The 19,590-nt window shown below is 39.1% G+C and overlaps 1 protein-coding gene across 1 annotated transcript in view; it reads right to left on the bottom strand.

Moving 5' to 3' along the window:
* Nucleotides 1-5,842: 5,842 nt before the first annotated feature.
* LOC131255427 (DNA oxidative demethylase ALKBH2) overlaps nt 5,843-19,590 on the bottom strand; it is a 57,466-nt gene continuing 43,718 nt past the window's right edge. Inside the window, exons 4-5 of the mRNA XM_058256130.1 lie at nt 6,379-6,597; nt 5,843-6,261 (exon numbers count right to left, since the gene is read on the bottom strand). Coding sequence (XP_058112113.1) covers nt 6,416-6,597 — 182 coding nt within the window. The 3' untranslated portion in view covers nt 5,843-6,261; nt 6,379-6,415. The remainder of the gene's footprint in view (nt 6,262-6,378; nt 6,598-19,590) is intronic.

Raw genomic sequence — 19,590 nt, 5'->3', positions numbered from 1 at the left:
TGCTTGTGAGGTACACAATTGATAATATTAAATGCAGTAAGGAGGGCTTCTCCCTATAAATTAAGGGTAAACTGAAAATAGAAAGCATAACATTTACCATGTTCACTAGAGTTCTATTTTTCCTTTCAATTATGTTATTTTGTTGAGGTGAACATGGAGCGGTTATCTCATATACAATCTCTTTTTATTTAGAATATGATGCGAAGTCTTGAGAAAAATATTCTCCACCTCTATCAAATCTTAGAACCTTCACATTTCTTTATATTTGGTTCTTAGCTTCATTCATATAACCCACAAACCTTTCTTTTGCTTAATCTTTACTCATGATTAGATATATATTTGCATATTTAGAGTAATCATCTATTAATATTATAAAAAGTTTATTTCCTCCACGATTTATAATATTTTTAAGATTGCATATATCATTGTGAATCAAATCCACAACTTGGTTGTTTCTTTTAACTCATTTAAATGATTTTCTAAAATATTTTGATTGTACATTGATTTCACACTTATTTTGGTTATTCCTCTCAACTCTAGGAATAAGCCCTATATTAATTATGCCTTCAAGAGAATGATAATTTAAATGTTCTAATCTAGCATGCTACATATTAAGAGACTCAATCAAGTAAACAGAAGAACTAATATCATCATCATTCATAACACTAAGCTTAAACAAGCATTAGATACATAAAATTTTCCAACAAATTTATCATTTTTGGAGATTACACATTTTCCATATTCGAAAATTAACTTAAATCCACTCTTGTCAAGCGTAGAGCCAGAGACATGATTCTTCCAAAGGTCCAGTACATGAAGAACATCCAAAAGAGTTGGCACCTGATTGAAAGTAAGCTTCAAGCTCACCCTTTCTTTATTAGTGACATTTGCCTTAGACAAATTCCCCATGAAAATGTCCCTTCCATTATCTACCTTCTCGTAGGAAGAAAAAGTACTTCGATCACAGCATATATGCTTGTTGGCTCTTGAGTCGACCCACCACTTATTCGTATCACAGGTAATGAGCGCTTCGGTGATGACCGCCACAAATTCTTTGGCAATATATGCTTGATCTTTCTTTTTCTTGTCACCTTTGCGAAATTTACATTCCTTAGCAAAGTGACATTTTTTCCATGAACATAACACCCTTCACTCTTCTTATTGTTTTTATTGTTTTTATTATTCTTTTGGGCATGTTGGTGTTTTTTCTTTGGTGGTCCAGACCTTTAGATATCTTAACCCTTTGAATTATTCTGAACAATGTGGGCCCTTGTTACAAATTTCAATGCCAGGGAATTTCTATCATGATTCTTTGCCTAGTCCTCAATCCATATATGAAGGACAAGGTCATCAAAGCTCATATTTTTTTTCTTATGTTTGAGAGAATTCTTATATTCTTTTCAAGATTGTGATAGTTTTTCAATGATTATAGTAGCCTGGAAGGCTTCGTCAATCACCATACCATCAGACAAGATTTTATGGGCTATCTTTTATAAATCATGCACTTGATCTACTACAAATTTATCATTAGATATCTTAAAATTAATATAGTGACTAATTACATATTTTTTAATTCCAACATCCTTAATTCTAAATTTCTTTTTAAGATAGTCCTACAGTTCCTTGGTTGACAAGTGATGACAATTGATATCACAGTTATTATGTATCATTGTATTGAGAATGTAATTTCGACATAAATAAACATCGTTCTTCCATTTGGATTGCTCAAAGGATGCTACTGGTTCATTAGCCTCAATCGATGAGGCAGGATATTTGATAACATAGATAAGCTTGAGGGGGGTAAGATAGAATCCCATTTTCTACAATTATCCCTTGAAATTCTTCCCATAATAAAATAAAATAAAATAAAATAATAAATAATCAATTTTAGGATTCTCATAAACAATTGCTATAGAAATTGAGACTTTGAAGGAGAAATATGTCTTTAAAATTATGGATCTAATGAAGAGATTGAGCAAAACAAAATATGAAAATAATAAGTAAGAAATAATAAAATAGTTATCTAAGGAGCTGACCCACATTACAATCTCTATCTTAAAGACAGATTTGCCCTCATAAGGAAGATCCTTGATACATTGAGTTCTAACAACTATGCCCATGGGATACAATAGCTCTCCTCCATGACCGATGGCTTCGATTAGGTGCACATGCAATCTCGGCCACACGAACACAGGCCTACGCCTACTCGTATTGATTTGCCCAAAAGAAAGATGTAAAGAGAGACCCAAAGTGAGAAGGAGGGGAAATAAAATTTTCAGTATCCCTAAAGGGAGAAAAGAGGAGTCTTTATAGAGAGATATGATGTAGTCGTTGGGGCTCGAGGCGCATGCGGATGGCGTATTAATGATATGTTAGTACATATCAACTCATTTATTATTATGTCTATGCATGGTGCCTCGCTGCCCGCACATACATGCATGTGACCCTACTCATGCAAAGAAAAACAAAATAGATGAGTCAAAGACATGCCACACGGCACCTCCCTGCGGCACGCCTAGACCAACACAGCTATGGCTCACACACATGTGCAGAGTTGATCCCATGGCAAAGCCTTAGATTCTAATACATATTAAATAAAAGATTCTAGTACAAATGCTTAGATTTCCCATATCCTTCTCAATGTGGGACTAAACCAGACACTAATGAACAAGCCGTCTCCCATGCATGATGAATCGCATTAACACCAATCTGACAAATAGCCGATTCTTTGAAAATATCACCATATTCCAATGGACAAATCTTGAAGCAATATTATTGCGAGAATATTATCATGATATTTTCAAAATCTTCCTCAGTTTTTCATTTCTTTCTATTTTTTATTTTGATTTTTACAAAATAAATATCTAAAAGTTTAAATTTCATTCTTGCACAAATTTTATAATTTTAAAATCATTTACTAATTTATAATAAATATCTTTTAATATTTTTTTTTTGAGGATATTGTGGTGAATCTAAAAATCTCTCCCTAGAACTTCCCACACCTAGAAATTATCAGGTTTTGTCACCATGCCTAATGCTTGTCCACTTTAGCTGGTTTCAGTAGTAAGATGTGATTACAACAGTCCCACGAAAATAGTCTCCTTCGCCTTTGTAAGACTATAATGACAACAGTTCCCCAGCATCTCAGAAAGGTGGATTCCATGCAACACACACTTGTGGCACCATCTACCTACAGGAATCTGAACTGACGAAATGTTGGCTATGTTGAAAAAATAGCACTCAAAAGAATGATCCTAACCATGCGAATGTTGGCTATCCAGCAGATGGTTAAAACATAATTATTAGCTATCCAAATTTGACGGTCAGATCAGTACTCATATTAAGCTAGGGCAATCTTGAAAATGGTTGTGAACCATCACACTACACACAAAAGAGCTCTCCTAGGAACCGGTTCTCATAGAACATGGTGAGAACTTTTGACAAGTGATGTGGGCATAAAATCTTAATTGACCACTAGATTAGTCACCTCATGAAACCTTCTTAGCTCCATCCAAAAATATGGTACGCCATTGCAAAATGAAAACCCTCGAGCCTAGATTTGCCTCTCACTTTACTATGCTCACCGGATTTTTAGATTCATGCTAGAAAGTTTGCCTTGGGGATTTCACAAGGTGACTCATCTAGTGAACCGTCCAGATTTTGTGTCCACATCATGTGTTAAAAAATCTAATTGATGTTCTCATGAGAACCGATTCTCTCTCTCTCTCTCTCTCTCTCTATATATATATATATATGTGTGTGTGTGTGTGTGTGTGTGTATTGAAATGCTCACATGCTATCCGTTCTCATGGAAACTCACGAGCACTTTTTGACAATGTAACCACAAAATCCAAGCGTTCCACTAAATGAATCATTTCATGAAATCCCCACAGCCCAACAATTAGTATGATCCACAAATATAGTGAGTAATAGGGAATTCACTTCCCTTGATTTTCCTCTCACTTTGCCATAGAAAACTAGATTTTTGGATCAGGCTAACTTTTGAATCTCATGAGCTGCTTCATCTAGCGGACCATTTAGATTTTGTGCCCACATCATGTGTTAAAAAATACTAACGGGATACCATGAAAACCGGTTTCCATGTGAGCATTTCTGTGTGTGTGTGCATGCGCGGCATGTGTTAATTGAAATAAATTGCATGCTCATAGTACTTGTCATTGGAAATAAGATTCAGCTAGAAAATGGCATTATCTAGCCCAGAAAACCTGCTTGTAAGTTCTTTGGAGGGCTCAATTGCCTATGATGCAGATACACATGCACTGCTTTGCTTGCAAGTAACTTTGACCTTGAACTGACTTTCAAGTGAAAGTCACATGCTACTCTTCACTGGCAAAAATAGGTAGGCCATCCCATGCTTAGGTATGACTATGTATATATATTTATCATCGGGTTTAACAAATGGCATGATGCGGGGAGTGAGATCAGATCTCATCAAGAAATGGCTTCCAAATTGCTGTTCTAGTGTCTTTATGGGCTGTAGAAGCCCAACAAATGTTATCAAAGTGGTTCATTCCTTGATTATTCCCCATTTCATTCTGGATAGTCAATTTTTGCAACCCCATTTCTTAGACCAGCCGAGCAATTTGCACCTACAATGAAGCTTATCCCCCATCGTTATTTTGGGATCATATCTAAGTATTTAGAGTTTGCCTCGATTTTGTACCGCTCTTGCAGCCTGCACCAAAACAGTGCTGATCATTGTTTGCACTTGTGGCAACCTTTTGGACGGGGTTTAGATGTTGCTCAACCGTTTGGATGAGCATATCTCATATATACATGTCCCCAATTAATTGGCTTAGATTATATAGTTATGTAAGTATATATGTAAAAGGATCTCATGCAGCCTACATTACCGAAAATTAGTGGTACTGCCTAGTTGTGTGGGCTCCTTCATGATGTACGTAAGCAAGCAATGCTTATCCATTGGAGACACCTGGTTTTGTTTTTTTGTTTTTTTTGTTTTTAGTAGAACAGCCCAAAAATTAGGCCGATCCATGACTCAGGTGGGCCACATCAATAGGAAACAGTTGACAGGAGATGCCAACAATTGCAAGGGGCCCCACCTAAGTTGTAAAATGGCCCAACTTTTGGCATGTCCCTTCATCCAGGCCAGATGAAGCAGGTAAATGCATTGGATTTCATATCCACCCCCTTCCACCAGAGTTATGGATTGGCCTGACTTACGGCCCTTGGCCTAAAATCCAGGCGTCTCAAATGGACGGCATGGATTTCATTCATACATCATGATGGGGTGCACGGAGCAACAGGATGGCAAGCTGAGGTGGCCACCTGGTAATAACTGCATGGACCTCTCTGGGAAGAATGAGCAGCATATGCAAACAAAAAAAAAAAAAAAAAAAAAAAAAAAAAAAACCTGCAAAATTTCGTTCCACCATTCATCCATTCCCCTCCCTCAACAAGTCAAATATGTACGCATTGAGGGTGAGCACTGAACAAGCAAACAAACGAGGGGCCGTATGCCACTAACTGCATGAACCTCCCTCCCTCCAGCAATCTGAACGATGGGTTCCCTGCTGCTAACAATTACATGAGCTAATGCAGAGGCTCTTACTGGGGGAAGCAATGGGACCTACTAATGAAATGATGTGGGGCAACATGATCCTCAAATGGATCTGGGATCCCTCTGATTACATTTAGTAGGTGATGGTATGTCCATATAAGCCATAACTGAGAAATGCATGGCAGCCCATTGCATCCTCATGGAGAGGCCAATATCTAAATATCACAATATCAAGGATTCCTTGTTACGATTAATGATACTAAAAATAAATAAAAAATTATTGTTTGACCATCCAGGTGATGGATCAAATGGCTACTAACTTCAAATAAGTGCAATTTCTGGATGATGGCATGCTGACTGGACAGTCCAGATCCATTTGTAACAGTTGAGATCCACTGGCACATGATCTATCAAAACAATTTGTAAGTACATATCACATGTCAACTACTATGAATAGTTCAATAGCCGATTGGGAGTTTTGAAACTATATAATACCTTACAAGAATGTTGGAGAACTGAAAAAGTTATGGACACAAAACAAAGGATAAAAGTGAATACCTCATATTGACTTTGGGGTCTGGTCCAACCCGCCACAGTAATGTCCATCAGAACCATCTGTTGCCCTCTCGCTCTTTTGCCTCCTTGTTTCTGTCTCTTTCTGTCCCTGTTGGCCTGCATCCTGTTTAGGCTTCTTGTTGTTTCTTTTCTTCTCATTTCCTCTTCAAAATAAAAAATAAAAAAATAAAAAATCCATCAGAACCTATTCCAGCTCAAGCAACTGGTCCATCAACGACACAGTCTTTTGCCAAATTGTTTGATGCATAGCAGCGATTTACCAAAATTTCTCTGGAGTTTTAGGCTTCAAGAGGCAATTCAAATCTGTATGCATCTAAAGGTGAGGTTGATCCTAATAGCATCTGCTTTTGCTCGCTTGGGTACCGAATGGACCCAATCTCGCTGTGTGTAGCCCTTCATCACCAACAGTGAGCCGTGCTTCAGCATAAATGAATGCTGATCAGAAGATGTGCCCTTAAGCCGCTTGCTTGTTGACTTTTCTGCAGAATATAAAAAAGATGGTCAATTTTCAGTCTTTCAAAGAGTCTTGCCACCATCAGGAGCTGATAGATCACCGCAGACGGAAAATGAACAATGAAAATCCAAGGTATTGAATGTTAAAGATTTTTTTGAACATTGGCAATATCATTTATAAAAGACCGAAGCCAAAAAAAAAAAACTGAAAAAATAGCTCATTTACAGCAACCGCCATGAAAGTGGAAAATGGCTCGAAACATTTGAAGCCAAAGCCCATACCATAACCTGGAATTTGACCCTACCAAAAATGTCTACAGCTGACCCTTTTCGGTTTCTGAAGCATCAATTGTTTCTATCTCGCCATAGAAACCATAACCCTGCAAGCATACTCAACCTCCAGATTGTTGTCCCCCTCTTCCCGTTAGCCCCACCATGCCATGATAAAAGAAAGGAATCTATTGAGCATGGAAGAACCCACTCCACTCCCAAAAGCCAAAAAAAGTCATTCCAAACTTCTCTCGCAAAGGAGCAATAGATGAAGAGATGATCTGCAGATTCTGTGTTTTCGTAATAAAGAAGACAAACATTTGGAAGACAGAAATTCCTTTTACAAAGGTTGTCAACAGTTAACACCTTATTGCGCCCCACTAGCCAAGCAAAAGCCACCTCCTTTAACGGAGCACCATATTCCCATATGAACTTTGTCGGACGTGCCCCTTCGCCTCCAAAACCACCACTTAGCATCCGATAGAAAGACTTCACTGAGAAAATGCCCGATTTATCTTTGAACCATCCAAGCAGGTCCATATTTACTATTGACGAAGAGTGCTTAGCTAGCATTTGGAGAAGACAAACCAATTCCTCAAACACTTCATCATCGAGATTCCTTTTGCATGGGGGAGCCCAAACTACTTCCTCTCCCCTCGTGGAGAAGCAACAAGCCACTCTTAATCCTTCCTCCCTTGTCATCCCTGCTAAACTTGGGAATACATCACATAATTTGGTATCTCCCATCCATTTTTCCTCCCAAAATCAATTTCTTTCCCATCCCCCAAGTGAAAACCTATCCCTTCCCATACTCAATGCTTCCACTAGTAAGAAGCGTGGTATAGCGAGGAGGATTTGGTACACCCCATTTCATCCACCCCATATTTTCTACCTATCACCTCCCTCCACCTAGCATCCATTTCTATCCAAAACCTCCATACCCATTTCCCTAACAGCACAAGGTTCATCTTCTCTAAGACCCTAAAGCCTACTCCTTGGTCAACAGGTTTACACACCTCCTCCCATTTCAATAGACGAAAATTATGCTTCTCTTTTGTATCTTTCCACAAAAAGTTCTGCCTTAATTTCTCCTAACTGTTGAGAACCGATTTGGGACATTTAAAAAGAGACATAAAATAGATCGAAATGTTCAACAATGACGCTTTGATCATAGTAATTCTCCCATCTAGGGACAGGCACTTGGATTTCTATTTGGTCATCTTCCGCTCACATCGTTCAATCACTTTATCCCACATGGCCTTTGCCGCTCTGCCAATACACAAAGGAAGCCCAAGATAAGTAGTCGAAAAAGAGCCCTCCCTGCAACCAAAGATGGACACGTAGTTCTGAATTTCTTCTTTTAACTTTACTTTTACCTTTAAGCCCGACAACACCTCGAAACAAACTAAAATCGAATGCAGGTTTTGCACTTGTCACTCATCTGCTTCACAGAAGAGCAATGTGTCATTTGCATACTAAAGATGCGAGTTCTGAAACTCGGAGTTATCCAACCCAAAGCCTTCTACCAAGCCAATCTCTACGCCTCTCTCAATCAATCCACTAAAAGCTTCCATAACTATCACAAATAAGTATGGAGACAAAGGATTGCCTTGACATAGCCCCTTAAAAGTTGAAAAGAATCCATTCGGCGACCAATTCACCAAGATGGAGAATTTGGCCGAGCTCAAACACTTTTGAATCCAAGATCGCCATTTAACACCACAACGCAACATGCCCAACATGTAGTCCAGGAAAGCTCAATCTACATAGTCATGTGCCTTTTCGATATCTAGCTTAACGACGATGCCTTTGTCTCCTCTTCTATTGCATGAGCCAATACATTCATTTGTCAATAACGAGCAATCAACAATCTGCCTATCGTCCACAAAAGCCCCTTGGGATACTGATATTACTTCCCCCAATATTGCACGGAATCTGGTTTCCAAAACTTCTGCTAGAATCGTGTAAGGGTCACCTAGCGAACTAATAGGACGATAATCTCTCGGGCATTCGGCACCACCTTTTTAGGGATGATTGCTATGAACGTAGACCCTAACTCCATCGCTATTGTTCCTTTTTCATAGAATTCCTTCATGAAGATCTAATCACTACCCAAATTTTCTGGAAAAATGCCATTAGAAAACCATTTGACCCCGGGGCTTTGTCACTGCCTAATTCTGATATTGCTTTCTTGATTTCTTCCTTCGTAAATTTCTGTTCCAAGCCTTCCATTGCTACAGAGGAAGAGTCAAATTGCAAATTATCAAGCACCGGCCTGTTCCAAAAGTCTTTGGACAATAATTTTTTTTAAAAAATTGACTATATATGCACATCTCTTTGCCTTGCCCTCTATTCTTTCCCCTTCCACCACTAATGATTTAATCTTGTTTACCTGCGCTCTGGCACTAGCGATGGCATGGAAAAATTTTGTATTTTTATCACCCTCTTTCTGCCAAGTTGCTCTCGATCATTATCGCTACTTGATTTCTTCCTCCCTCAATCTAGAATTATATTTAGCGCGATATACCTCGCGCCACGCTTTTTCCTCTTCTAACAATTCCTTTGCATCCTCTTTGGAATCCAAACATTGGATGTATTGAAGGATATTAGAATTCTCCTCCTCCCAACCTTGTAAATGTTCTTTTTTCCACACACATATATTTCCTTTTTCAAACTCTTTAGTTTCTAGAATAAAGAAAATCTAGCACCTCCTTGAATAGTAAAAGATGACCACCAATTCACTACCTTCTCTACAAAGCCTTCAATTTCTAACCATGCAAGCTCAACTCTAAAAGGATGTGGACCCCAGTCTTCCTTGTCCAATTCCAACAGAACCGGGGCAATGATTTTATTTTATTTTTTTAAAAAGGGTTTAGGTAACCCTTTTTGATGAATCAATGGAAAATTTTCAGCCCACTCCAAGGATATTAAAAATCTATCTAATTTGGATTTGATAGGTTTCACTTGCCCATTTGATCATGTGAACTTGACTTCTCCCATAGGTAGATCCACTATCCCATTTCTTAAGATCCAATCTGAGAAAATTTTCAAGCATTTAGTGATCCAATCCCATTTGATTTTTCATGTAGGAATCTAATGTCATTGAAGTCCCAGCCCACACACTGCAGTAGATCCCATCTACTTCTACATCTGTCCAATTCCGACCAAAAATTGTCTCGGAGTTTCGGTTTGCATGGCCCGTACACTGCCGAGAAGACCCATCTGAAACCTGATGAGATGTCCTTAAAACATATTATCATCAAGAAGTTGCCTATGTAACTATCTTCTTTGTGCCAGATCGCCGAATTCCATACTACCAGAATGCTGCCCGCTGATCCTGTCGCATCTGTCACTACCCATTCTTTTTGTTGGCCCCACCATATTGAATTGATCACCTCCTGACCTATACCTTTTAATTTACTCTCCTAAAAAGTTGCTAGCTGAACTTTGTATCTTTTGCAAAAATCCTTAATCTGCCCATGCTTTTGCAGACACCCTAATCCCCTGACGTTCCAGCTTATTATCTTCATTGACAACTGATTAAACCCTGCCGTCCCCCTTCAGACACATCTTCAATTGCATCATCCTATCTGCAATCTTGCCCAGATGCTATCTGACCGTTATTATTTTGGAGCTGAGATTAAATCACCTCTTCCCCTTTCCTCTACAAATTTGAAAAGGGCCACAGAATCTTTTGGCCTATCCTCGAAAATAACCCCTTCCAGTCGGGCAATCTCTAATGTTACGAGTTTGATCCTTTTCATAACTTGTGCCATTGAGGTCTTCTTGTTCTGCAAGTGTCTCAACTCTAGAATTTCTGCAACCCTGAACTCTATCTCAGAGAACTTTATTGCGGCCTCCACTTCTGGCATCTGACAGTCGATGGCTAGTGGCGGCACACATTCAGGCTCGTACAGGCCTACATTTTCCGAAGAGCTATTGTTGATTAGAGGAGTTGAGCAGATGACCACTGACTTCGAGAACCCTGTATCTTCTAAACTCTGATCTTCTTGATTGCTAATATCCCGGGAGGATAGAAGCCCCTCCTTTTGATCATAAGGCACCCTCTGAGGTTTATCAGCATAGAACTATCCATCCGCGACATCCGTTTCCGTCCACAAACTGTCGGCGTAATCCCCTATCAGTTCTGTTGCACAGATTTCTCTTCTCTGCTCTGCTCTGCTCTGTCTACTCCTCGGCATGTAATGTGGAGCAACGCTCCTTGGGATGGTGGCACTCGCAATCGATGGTAGCGCCATGATCACTTGCCCTTGGAGAGCTTGATTCTGCCCTAGCTCTGTCGCCACAAGAAAACTCTCCCTCTATTTTTTATTTTTTATTTTTATTTTATTTTATTTTTGCGCACGAAAATCCCTAGAGCAACATTCCAAGTCGCTAGCTTCAGCACACGTGCCCCCCTTTAAGTCATAGCTCACACGAGCCCCTAAAACACAAGAGGCCTCACGTGTCATATCATCGACACGAGCTTGAGTACACCATAGAATACTCGGGTTGAACTCGAGAGCTTTTTCTACCACGCTTGAATTTAATGTTGTGCCTGCCACCTCACCACGTATCACTACTGCAGTTATTGTAGAAACCTCTCGTGCATCAGCTTCGTTACGTCGATTGACACGTCTCTTTCAAAGGTTCTTCAGTACCGTACAACTGCAAACTTTTCTAAAAAGTAGCTTTTTCTTTTCCTGTACCAGTGGGAGAACGACAATGCACCACCTCTGCCATTGGTATTGCGCGAGAGCGCAACAAGCGTGCTCCTCCTTCCAAGACCTCCTTCGCCATTGACGAAAAACTTCGCTCTACCCCATCTTCCTTGAGTCGATCCTCCATCTCCTGCAGAACTGAGACGATCTTAAATTCCTCTATCCTCATGGTAATCTCTTGAGGGTGTGGTATAAGTTTCCTCTTCTGGATTTTTATCTGCGTAAAATGTAACTCCTAGCTGTTTTCTGTTCTACTATTGATCATTATTACCGCACCGATACATGCTTCAATTTCCTTAAAAATGTCATCCATCCTAAGTTCCAATGGAACATCCCAAAACCGATACCAATGTTCCTCCCAGCTGAACACTGACCGATCCTCCCATTTATGGATGTTTTTAACTACCCCTTTCTGGTCTGCATTGCAGGATGCGTAAATGGCTTCAACATGTTCTTTGCATCCCAAAGAAATAAGCATGATATCCTCATGTATCCTCTTTACGACTATGCCCTCTTTCTCTCTTCCTCCTGTTCACCATATTCCAGTCCCCCTTTCATCTCCATCGTATTTCTCCATTTTTTTTTATAACTATTATTATTATTATTATTTGTCTCTTGAATGTTAAAGATGATAATGGCAACAGCAAATTTTGTCCTGTCAGTGAATAAGCTTTTTAAAGGTTTCAAGAGAAACAATCCATGTAATTATGAACCTGGGCCTGTTTGGTCCGCGGGATTAAATGGTATGAAATTGTGTTAGATGGAATTAAAATCATTATCGCACAATGATTGCACGTCTAGAAATACCATGGTATTTTCACCGTCCAATTCCATGTCTGGGATCAAATTCTTCTCTTGGGAAGTACACTGTATTAAGTAAAGCCTATGTTTGGTGGACCATGGAATTGTAATCAACGGACCACATTTCACAACTGATGTCAGTCACTTATACACATGCAACTTGAGTGTCACATGTAAAGGGAACATATGGATGGACGGTGTGGATAAGACACACACATCCACATGGGGACCACAGATGTAGTGGATTTCGAAATCCACCAGAAATCCTACAGTATCCTCCACTGGCTCTGGAATATATGATACCGGGATTAATCCAATCCTTCCTCTTGTTTCCAAATACCAGATGGAATTTGCATGGGACCAAATGAAATTCCATACCACCTAATCCCACTAATACCATGCACCAAACAGCCCCTAGGTTGCCAGTAGACCGTGCTGGGCTGAGGCATGTCCAAGACTGTAAGCTAAGGGGGCGTTTGGCGCATGGTATTAGATGGGGTTAGGTGGGATGGAATTGCATTTGGTCCCATGCCAATTCCACTCAATATTTGGGAAGAATGGAAAAGCTTGGAATTAGATCAGATGGAATTGCATTTGGTCCCGTGCCAATTCCACTCAATGTTAGCAAGTTGTGTAGGTCTCACCATGATGTGTGGGCTATATCCACACCGTCCACCCATTTTTCGAGATCATTTTAGAGCATGGGCCAAAAAATCAGGTAGATCTAAAGCTCAAGTGGACCCCACCATAGCAAGCAGCGGGGATTGAATACCTACTGTTGAAAACTTCTTTGGGGCCACATAAGTTTTGGATCTGCCTCATTTTTAGGCCCATGCCATAAAATGAGGTTACAAAACAGATGAAAGGTTTGGATATAACACGTGTTATTCTCAATAGTTTCAAATGATGGTGGGTATATCTATTCAATGTACCACCATATTACAATCATAGCATGGAATTAAAGCTTATCCCATGGTAACAGGGGACAATCCCTTACATATGTAATAATTACAGTTTTTGAATCTCATCCCACCTGATCCTTCCCAATACCATGCGCCAAACACTCCCTAAGAATCATGCTCAGGCCAGGCCAGTCTCACCAGCTAAATACTTGGCCTACAAATTGTTAATCTTTCAGGCTGGACTGATTAGTAAGGCCTGTTTAGGCACATTCAACTTGAAACTCTAGCTTGATGCCAATGCTGGCTGGCCTCAGGCCAGACCTAGGCCAAACTTGGGCCAGGAGCAGTTAGTGGCAGCAAGGGCTGTCACTGTCAGGTTCAGGTCAGTTACTGGTGTTCCCATATCCAGATGGTAACACGCATGAGGTGCACAATCCAAATCTGATCTGATTTGAGTAACTCCATCAGGTCCTATCAGGTCTATTTGAAGCATGAATTAGAATTCAGAATGGGGTTCAAGTCTAAGAATCATGGTCAGGTGCATAGTAGAAAATGCCTTTTTATGGCTTTTAAATAATGAATGTAATTAATTTTTTATTTAAAAAAAAAAAAAAAAAAAAAAAAACCACACACACACACCATAGATTCTAGACAGAATGGCATGTGGACCCAAACCTGACCCATAATTAATTGGTCCAGAAATCTGGATTCATACCCAATTAAATCGGGATGGATACATGCATCCACTGATCTGGATACCAACTGATAGTTTAAGTTGCAACTGTAGCTTACTCCGACTTAAAGTATATGCAAGGTTAACAAAATCTGGTCTATAGGTTGGACATTGTGACAAGCATGGAACACCACATGTATTAGAGGGATGATCAGAATTGTATGATGATCCCAAAGTTTGCTAACACATTAGATTTTGTTAAAGTGTTTAAATTGGATCATTCCACAATAGAAGACACTAACAAAGCAGAGATTTAGGTTCAGGCAACCACGTATTTATGGGCTATGTAACAAGGAAATGGAACCTTTAAAAAAAAATTCCATGTCAACACATGCCTCTATCAATATTCATCGTGTGTTACCACATTGGACATAACCAAGGTATCCCGTATCGGTATCGGTTGGCGTAACGGTGTCCTCCAAAACCGATACGGATACGGGGGCGTAACGGTGATACGGGGGGGTAACGGCCCGTAACGGCGTAAAATTTTTTTTTTGCCAAAAAAATATGAAAAAATATGGATTAAATCCAGAATATTCTAAGCATTCCAAATATGCATTCATTTATAAATTGGAACATGTTTATGGTGGTGTAACGGTCTACTCTTTGGTGAGAAGTTGTATCGGACTGTCTGATGAATTTATGAACCAGATAACCTGAATTTGACTACAAAATTCATATATTTAATTTTCTAACTATCTACTATCAATGATAGATATATTAGAATGAATGTAAAATGAAAATATCTTACATCAGGTGTTTGCAATTATTTTTGAGGAATTTCTCGAACATACCGGTGGTCCTATGCAGTGTGGTGCACCATGCACGTGACTGTGATAGTGTAATTCCTGTCTATGACCTGTCATCCTCAAGTCAAGAATATTAAAAAAAATAATTAGTAGTGTCTGATATACTCCCCTGCAACTTGATTAAGGATTACTTGATTGGTTGTCAGGGGAGCTATTTTAAATACAAGTTCGGCAGTGTCAAGTGTGTGCATGGCTTCTTGCAATAATACTATTGTGAGCTGTCTGCTGCAACAAATACTTACCTTAACACAAATATATACTCACAAGTCACAATCACAAGTCACCACCAAAATGAAAATCTACTTTTTTGTGGTTGCTCGACCTCCACATCATCGTCATCGTCACCATCAGGCTGAGGCTGTCCAATAGGTGTAGGTGCTACATATCCATAATATCCAGTGCCAGAAGGAAATACTAGATCAACGAAACTAGAGGATGACTGATCCTGACTAGGCAACGACTCTGATCCGGAGTAAGGATATCTACCAGTGCCCGTCGAATAGCCATACTGGTGCCCATACTCAGGCTGTTGAGAATCTTGAGATTGAGAGTGCGTCTGCTGTGATGAGTAACTTGGATTTGGATCTGGATATCTATAATCATATGGATATTGATCGGGAGGGCTACTCCAACATGAATGTGATGGAACAGGCTCAATATAACCATCATAATTCAATTCACCATAAGAATATCCATCATAATAACCAAGACCATGAGCCTGCTGATGTTCCGAACCTCTCGGACCCGGTGCACCACTAGATGTACCCACCTCCTGCTGGCTGTATCGTGACTTGGTACACTCATAAGTCCGACCTCGTGTACCACCCCGTCGCTGTTCATCGACATCGTGATCTGTAGACGGCTGTATAGGGCACTGAGCAACACCAGAAGTGCCAGCACCAGGGGCAGGGGGGTCATCGTCTTCATCCGACACGGTCACGCTACCACTGCTCGTACTCTTTTGTTGATCTTGAGCCGTATCTGTACGTGGCATAAACTGCCCCTCTTACTGTGTCCAACACATCTGCACGACTCTCTTGTTGCGCTCTGCGTATTTCTGGGTCATCAATTTCCAATTCTTCACTATCCTCTTCAATTTGTTTTTCCCTTGTTTCCAACCAAGGTAGAAGTGGGTCATCCTCATCATAAATATTATCCAAGTTTATTGGACAGTAGTCTCCGTCATCAGTAGCTGTAATGCTCCTATGATGTCGTCGCATTCTTAGTTTTATATTGTAGTGCATGAAGACAAGTCTATCTAATGTTCTAGTCTGCAATCTATTCCTATTCTTTGAATGAATGAGCGCAAAACAACTCCAATTCCTTTCGCAGCTAGAGGAAGATGTTGTCTGGCTCAAAACTTGTACTGCAATTTTTGGAGAGCCTTCGTACTCTCTCCGAAATTAATCCACCATTCGGCCGGTTGCAACCTGCATGCTGTGCAAGAGCATCTCCAAAGCTACCAAGGCGATTTCCAAATGTATCTAATTCATTTAATGCCTTTATTTGCAGATCTAAGTCGGGCTCTAATCTCTTTATCACATTTTTTAGCCCGACACGAACTTCATCATCCGCAACAAATGATTGGGCATATCTATACCTAGGATTTAGGTAGTAACCTGCTGCATGAAGATCGTGATGGAGTTGGTTTGTCCATCTCTTGTTGATCATCTTCCAATAAGTCTGCCAACTTCTACAATCACGTTGAATTGCAAGCTTTACCTTATCCATGACATCATATATGAAGCCCATGGTAGGTGCTTCATCGGATTCAACAAGACGGAGTACCCTCATTAGTGGCTCCATCACCTTTAGGATCGCCTTGACCTTCTTCCAATATTTGTTGTCCCGTATGGTGTTCACAACTTCGACCGGTATTCCCTGATGTCTTCTTCCCATGTTTTGTGTTGAGCCATTCTCGGGAAGCGAACATCTCACTCAACTCTTCTCTATGCTGGAATAAACTCTCTAATGCTATAAAGTTTGTTGCGAATCTAGTCGCCGCAGGCCTCAACAACTCTCGTCCTTTCGTAAACTTTCTCATTATTGCAACTACTTGATTATGGTTGTAAATAAACGTCGTCACTTCCCTTGCCCTTTCGACCATTTCCTTAACATTCTTCTTCTTCCCAATATCTTCCAATATAAGATCAATACAATGGGCAGCACATGGTGACCAAAAAAGATGTTTTCTCTTATCCATCAACATATGTCCTGCAAGCTTATATGTTGCTTCATTATCTGTCACAATCTGCACTATATTCTCCTCTCCAATCTCGTCCACAACTTTATCCATTAGTCCATTAATATAAGTAGAATTTTTTGTTGCCTCTGAGGCATCAATTGACTTGTGGTATATAGTTCCTAAGTGGCAGTATACCATGAAGTTGATCATGCTGCGTCTGGTTGGGCCAGTCCAACCATCACACATGATTGTGCATCCTCTGGCTTGCCATACAGGTTTAAAGGTAGCCACGTATGCTTTCACATCCGCATACTCTGCATCTGTCCATTTCCCCTAATCTCCTTAGCCGTAGGAGCTTTTATTCCTTCACCTGCTTCTGCTGCTGCATCAATTACCACCTGCCAATATGGAGAATTGGCTGCGTTAGGAGGTATGTTGGCATGTATAAATAACTTTGCTGCTGCTCTACCTAATTTCTCAACGGAAGTTCTACTCCACATTTGTTTTATCTTCTTTTGTTTAGTTGATTCTTTCCTAAATAGGATTGGATTAATAGAGGGTCTCCTAGGCTCATTTACTTCTTCATCCAAACGTATAGGGGCATCATGTGAAGATGTTTGTCGTCGGCTCCCAAACATACGTCGTAACCCACCAAACCTTACCCCCTACCCCCCTGCAGAAGCAGTTGCACTTCTAGTTGCACTCCCACTCCCACTCCCACTCCCCCCCCGTATCACGCACTGACCCATGCGTGCCAAACATGCGGCGACGTTCTTCCTCTTCACGAGCTAGACGCAAGCTCTCTCTCCTATCTATAGTAAGTTCTCGATCTGAATCTTCGTCAGAATCAATAATATCTTCATCACGAATGCCCATATATTCAGGACCAAACACTTCCTGTCGAGCTGCATCCAAAATATCATCTTTCTTCTTTTGTACAGCAGCACGTTTACCCTTCGACTCATCCAGACTAGCTTGCATTAAAAGCATTATCTCTTTCGGTACTCTACTACATGGCGCAACTTGACCCTTTCGATGTGCCAAATGTTGTTTCTTTCGGTAATTCCACCAGTCACTAGTCTATCACAATACTTGCACTTCATTTGGTGCCTAGTACCACCAACCCTCTCACAATGTTGCCATCCAATATCATCACTTACTTGTTGTTGGCCAGATCCAGACATTTCTTTAGGCTTAGGTAGACACTAGATAATTAGATTTGAGTATGAGTGTATGACCTATGTTAATAAAGATGATTTTATATTCTAACTAAACCCTAAGAAGCTCCAAGGCAAAACCTGTCCAATATAAGCAAATAAAAACATAAAGTCACTAATTCGAAAATAGAAAAAAATTATAAAATGACACCCCAAATCTGTAATATACACATTAACATGTTCTACTATGATTAACATATCACATGGCATGATTAAAACAGTAAAACAATCATTAAAAAATTATTTTTTAAATTTAAAAAAGAAGGGCCATAATTAATGCGTAAATAGAAAAAAATATTAAAAAATTATAAAATGGCACCCCAAATCTGTAAAATGCACATTAACATATTCTACTATGATTAACACATCATATGGCATGATTAAAACAGTAATACAACCATTAAAAATTGATTTTTCGAATTTTTATAAAAAGGGCCATAATTAATGCGTAAATAGAAAAAAATATTAAAAAATTATAAAATGGCACCCCAAATCTGTAAAATGCACATTAACATGTTCTACTATGATTAACACATCATATGGAGTGATTAAAACAGCAAAACAATCATTAAAAATTGATTTTTCGAATTTTTAAAAAAAGGGGCAAAATTCATGCGTAAATAGAAAAAAATATTTAAAAAATATAAAATGGGACCCCAAATCTGTAAAATGCACATTAACATGTTCTACTATGATTAACACATCATATGGAGTGATTAAAACAGCAAAACAATCATTAAAAATTGATTTTTCGAATTTTAAAAAAAAGGGGCAAAATTCATGCGTAAATAGAAAAAAATATTTAAAAAATATAAAATGGGACCCCAAATCTGTAAAATGCACATTAACATGTTCTACTATGATTAACACATCATACGGAGTGATTAAAACAGCAAAACAATCATTAAAAATTGATTTTTTGAATTTAAAAAAAAAGGGGCAAAATTCATGCGTAAATAGAAACAAATATTTAAAAAATATAAAATGGGTCCCCAAATCTGTAAAATGCACATTAACATGATCTACTATGATTAACACATCATATGGAGTGATTAAAACAGCAAAACAATCATTAAAAATTGATTTTTTGAATTTTAAAAAAAAGGGGCAAAATTCATGCGTAAATAGAAAAAATATTAAAAAAATATTAAATGGCACCCCAAATCTGTAAAATGCATATTAACATGTTCTACTATGATTAACACATCATATGAGATAATTAAAACAGCAAAACATATTAAAAAAAGTATAAATACCTATTTTTGACAAATTTATGAAAAATGGCCCACCAAGCTTTGATTCAACAAAATCCGCCAATATAATGTGTTTTTTCCTCAAATATCCAGCCAAGGTTGGTCGAAATTAGCAGTAGGAGTGAGAA

This window comes from Magnolia sinica, chromosome 9 (assembly GCF_029962835.1).
Source record: "Magnolia sinica isolate HGM2019 chromosome 9, MsV1, whole genome shotgun sequence".
Classification (NCBI taxonomy): Eukaryota; Viridiplantae; Streptophyta; class Magnoliopsida; order Magnoliales; family Magnoliaceae; genus Magnolia; species Magnolia sinica.
Note: the sequence above shows the minus strand (reverse complement) of the source record. Positions and strands in the feature narration are given on the sequence as shown.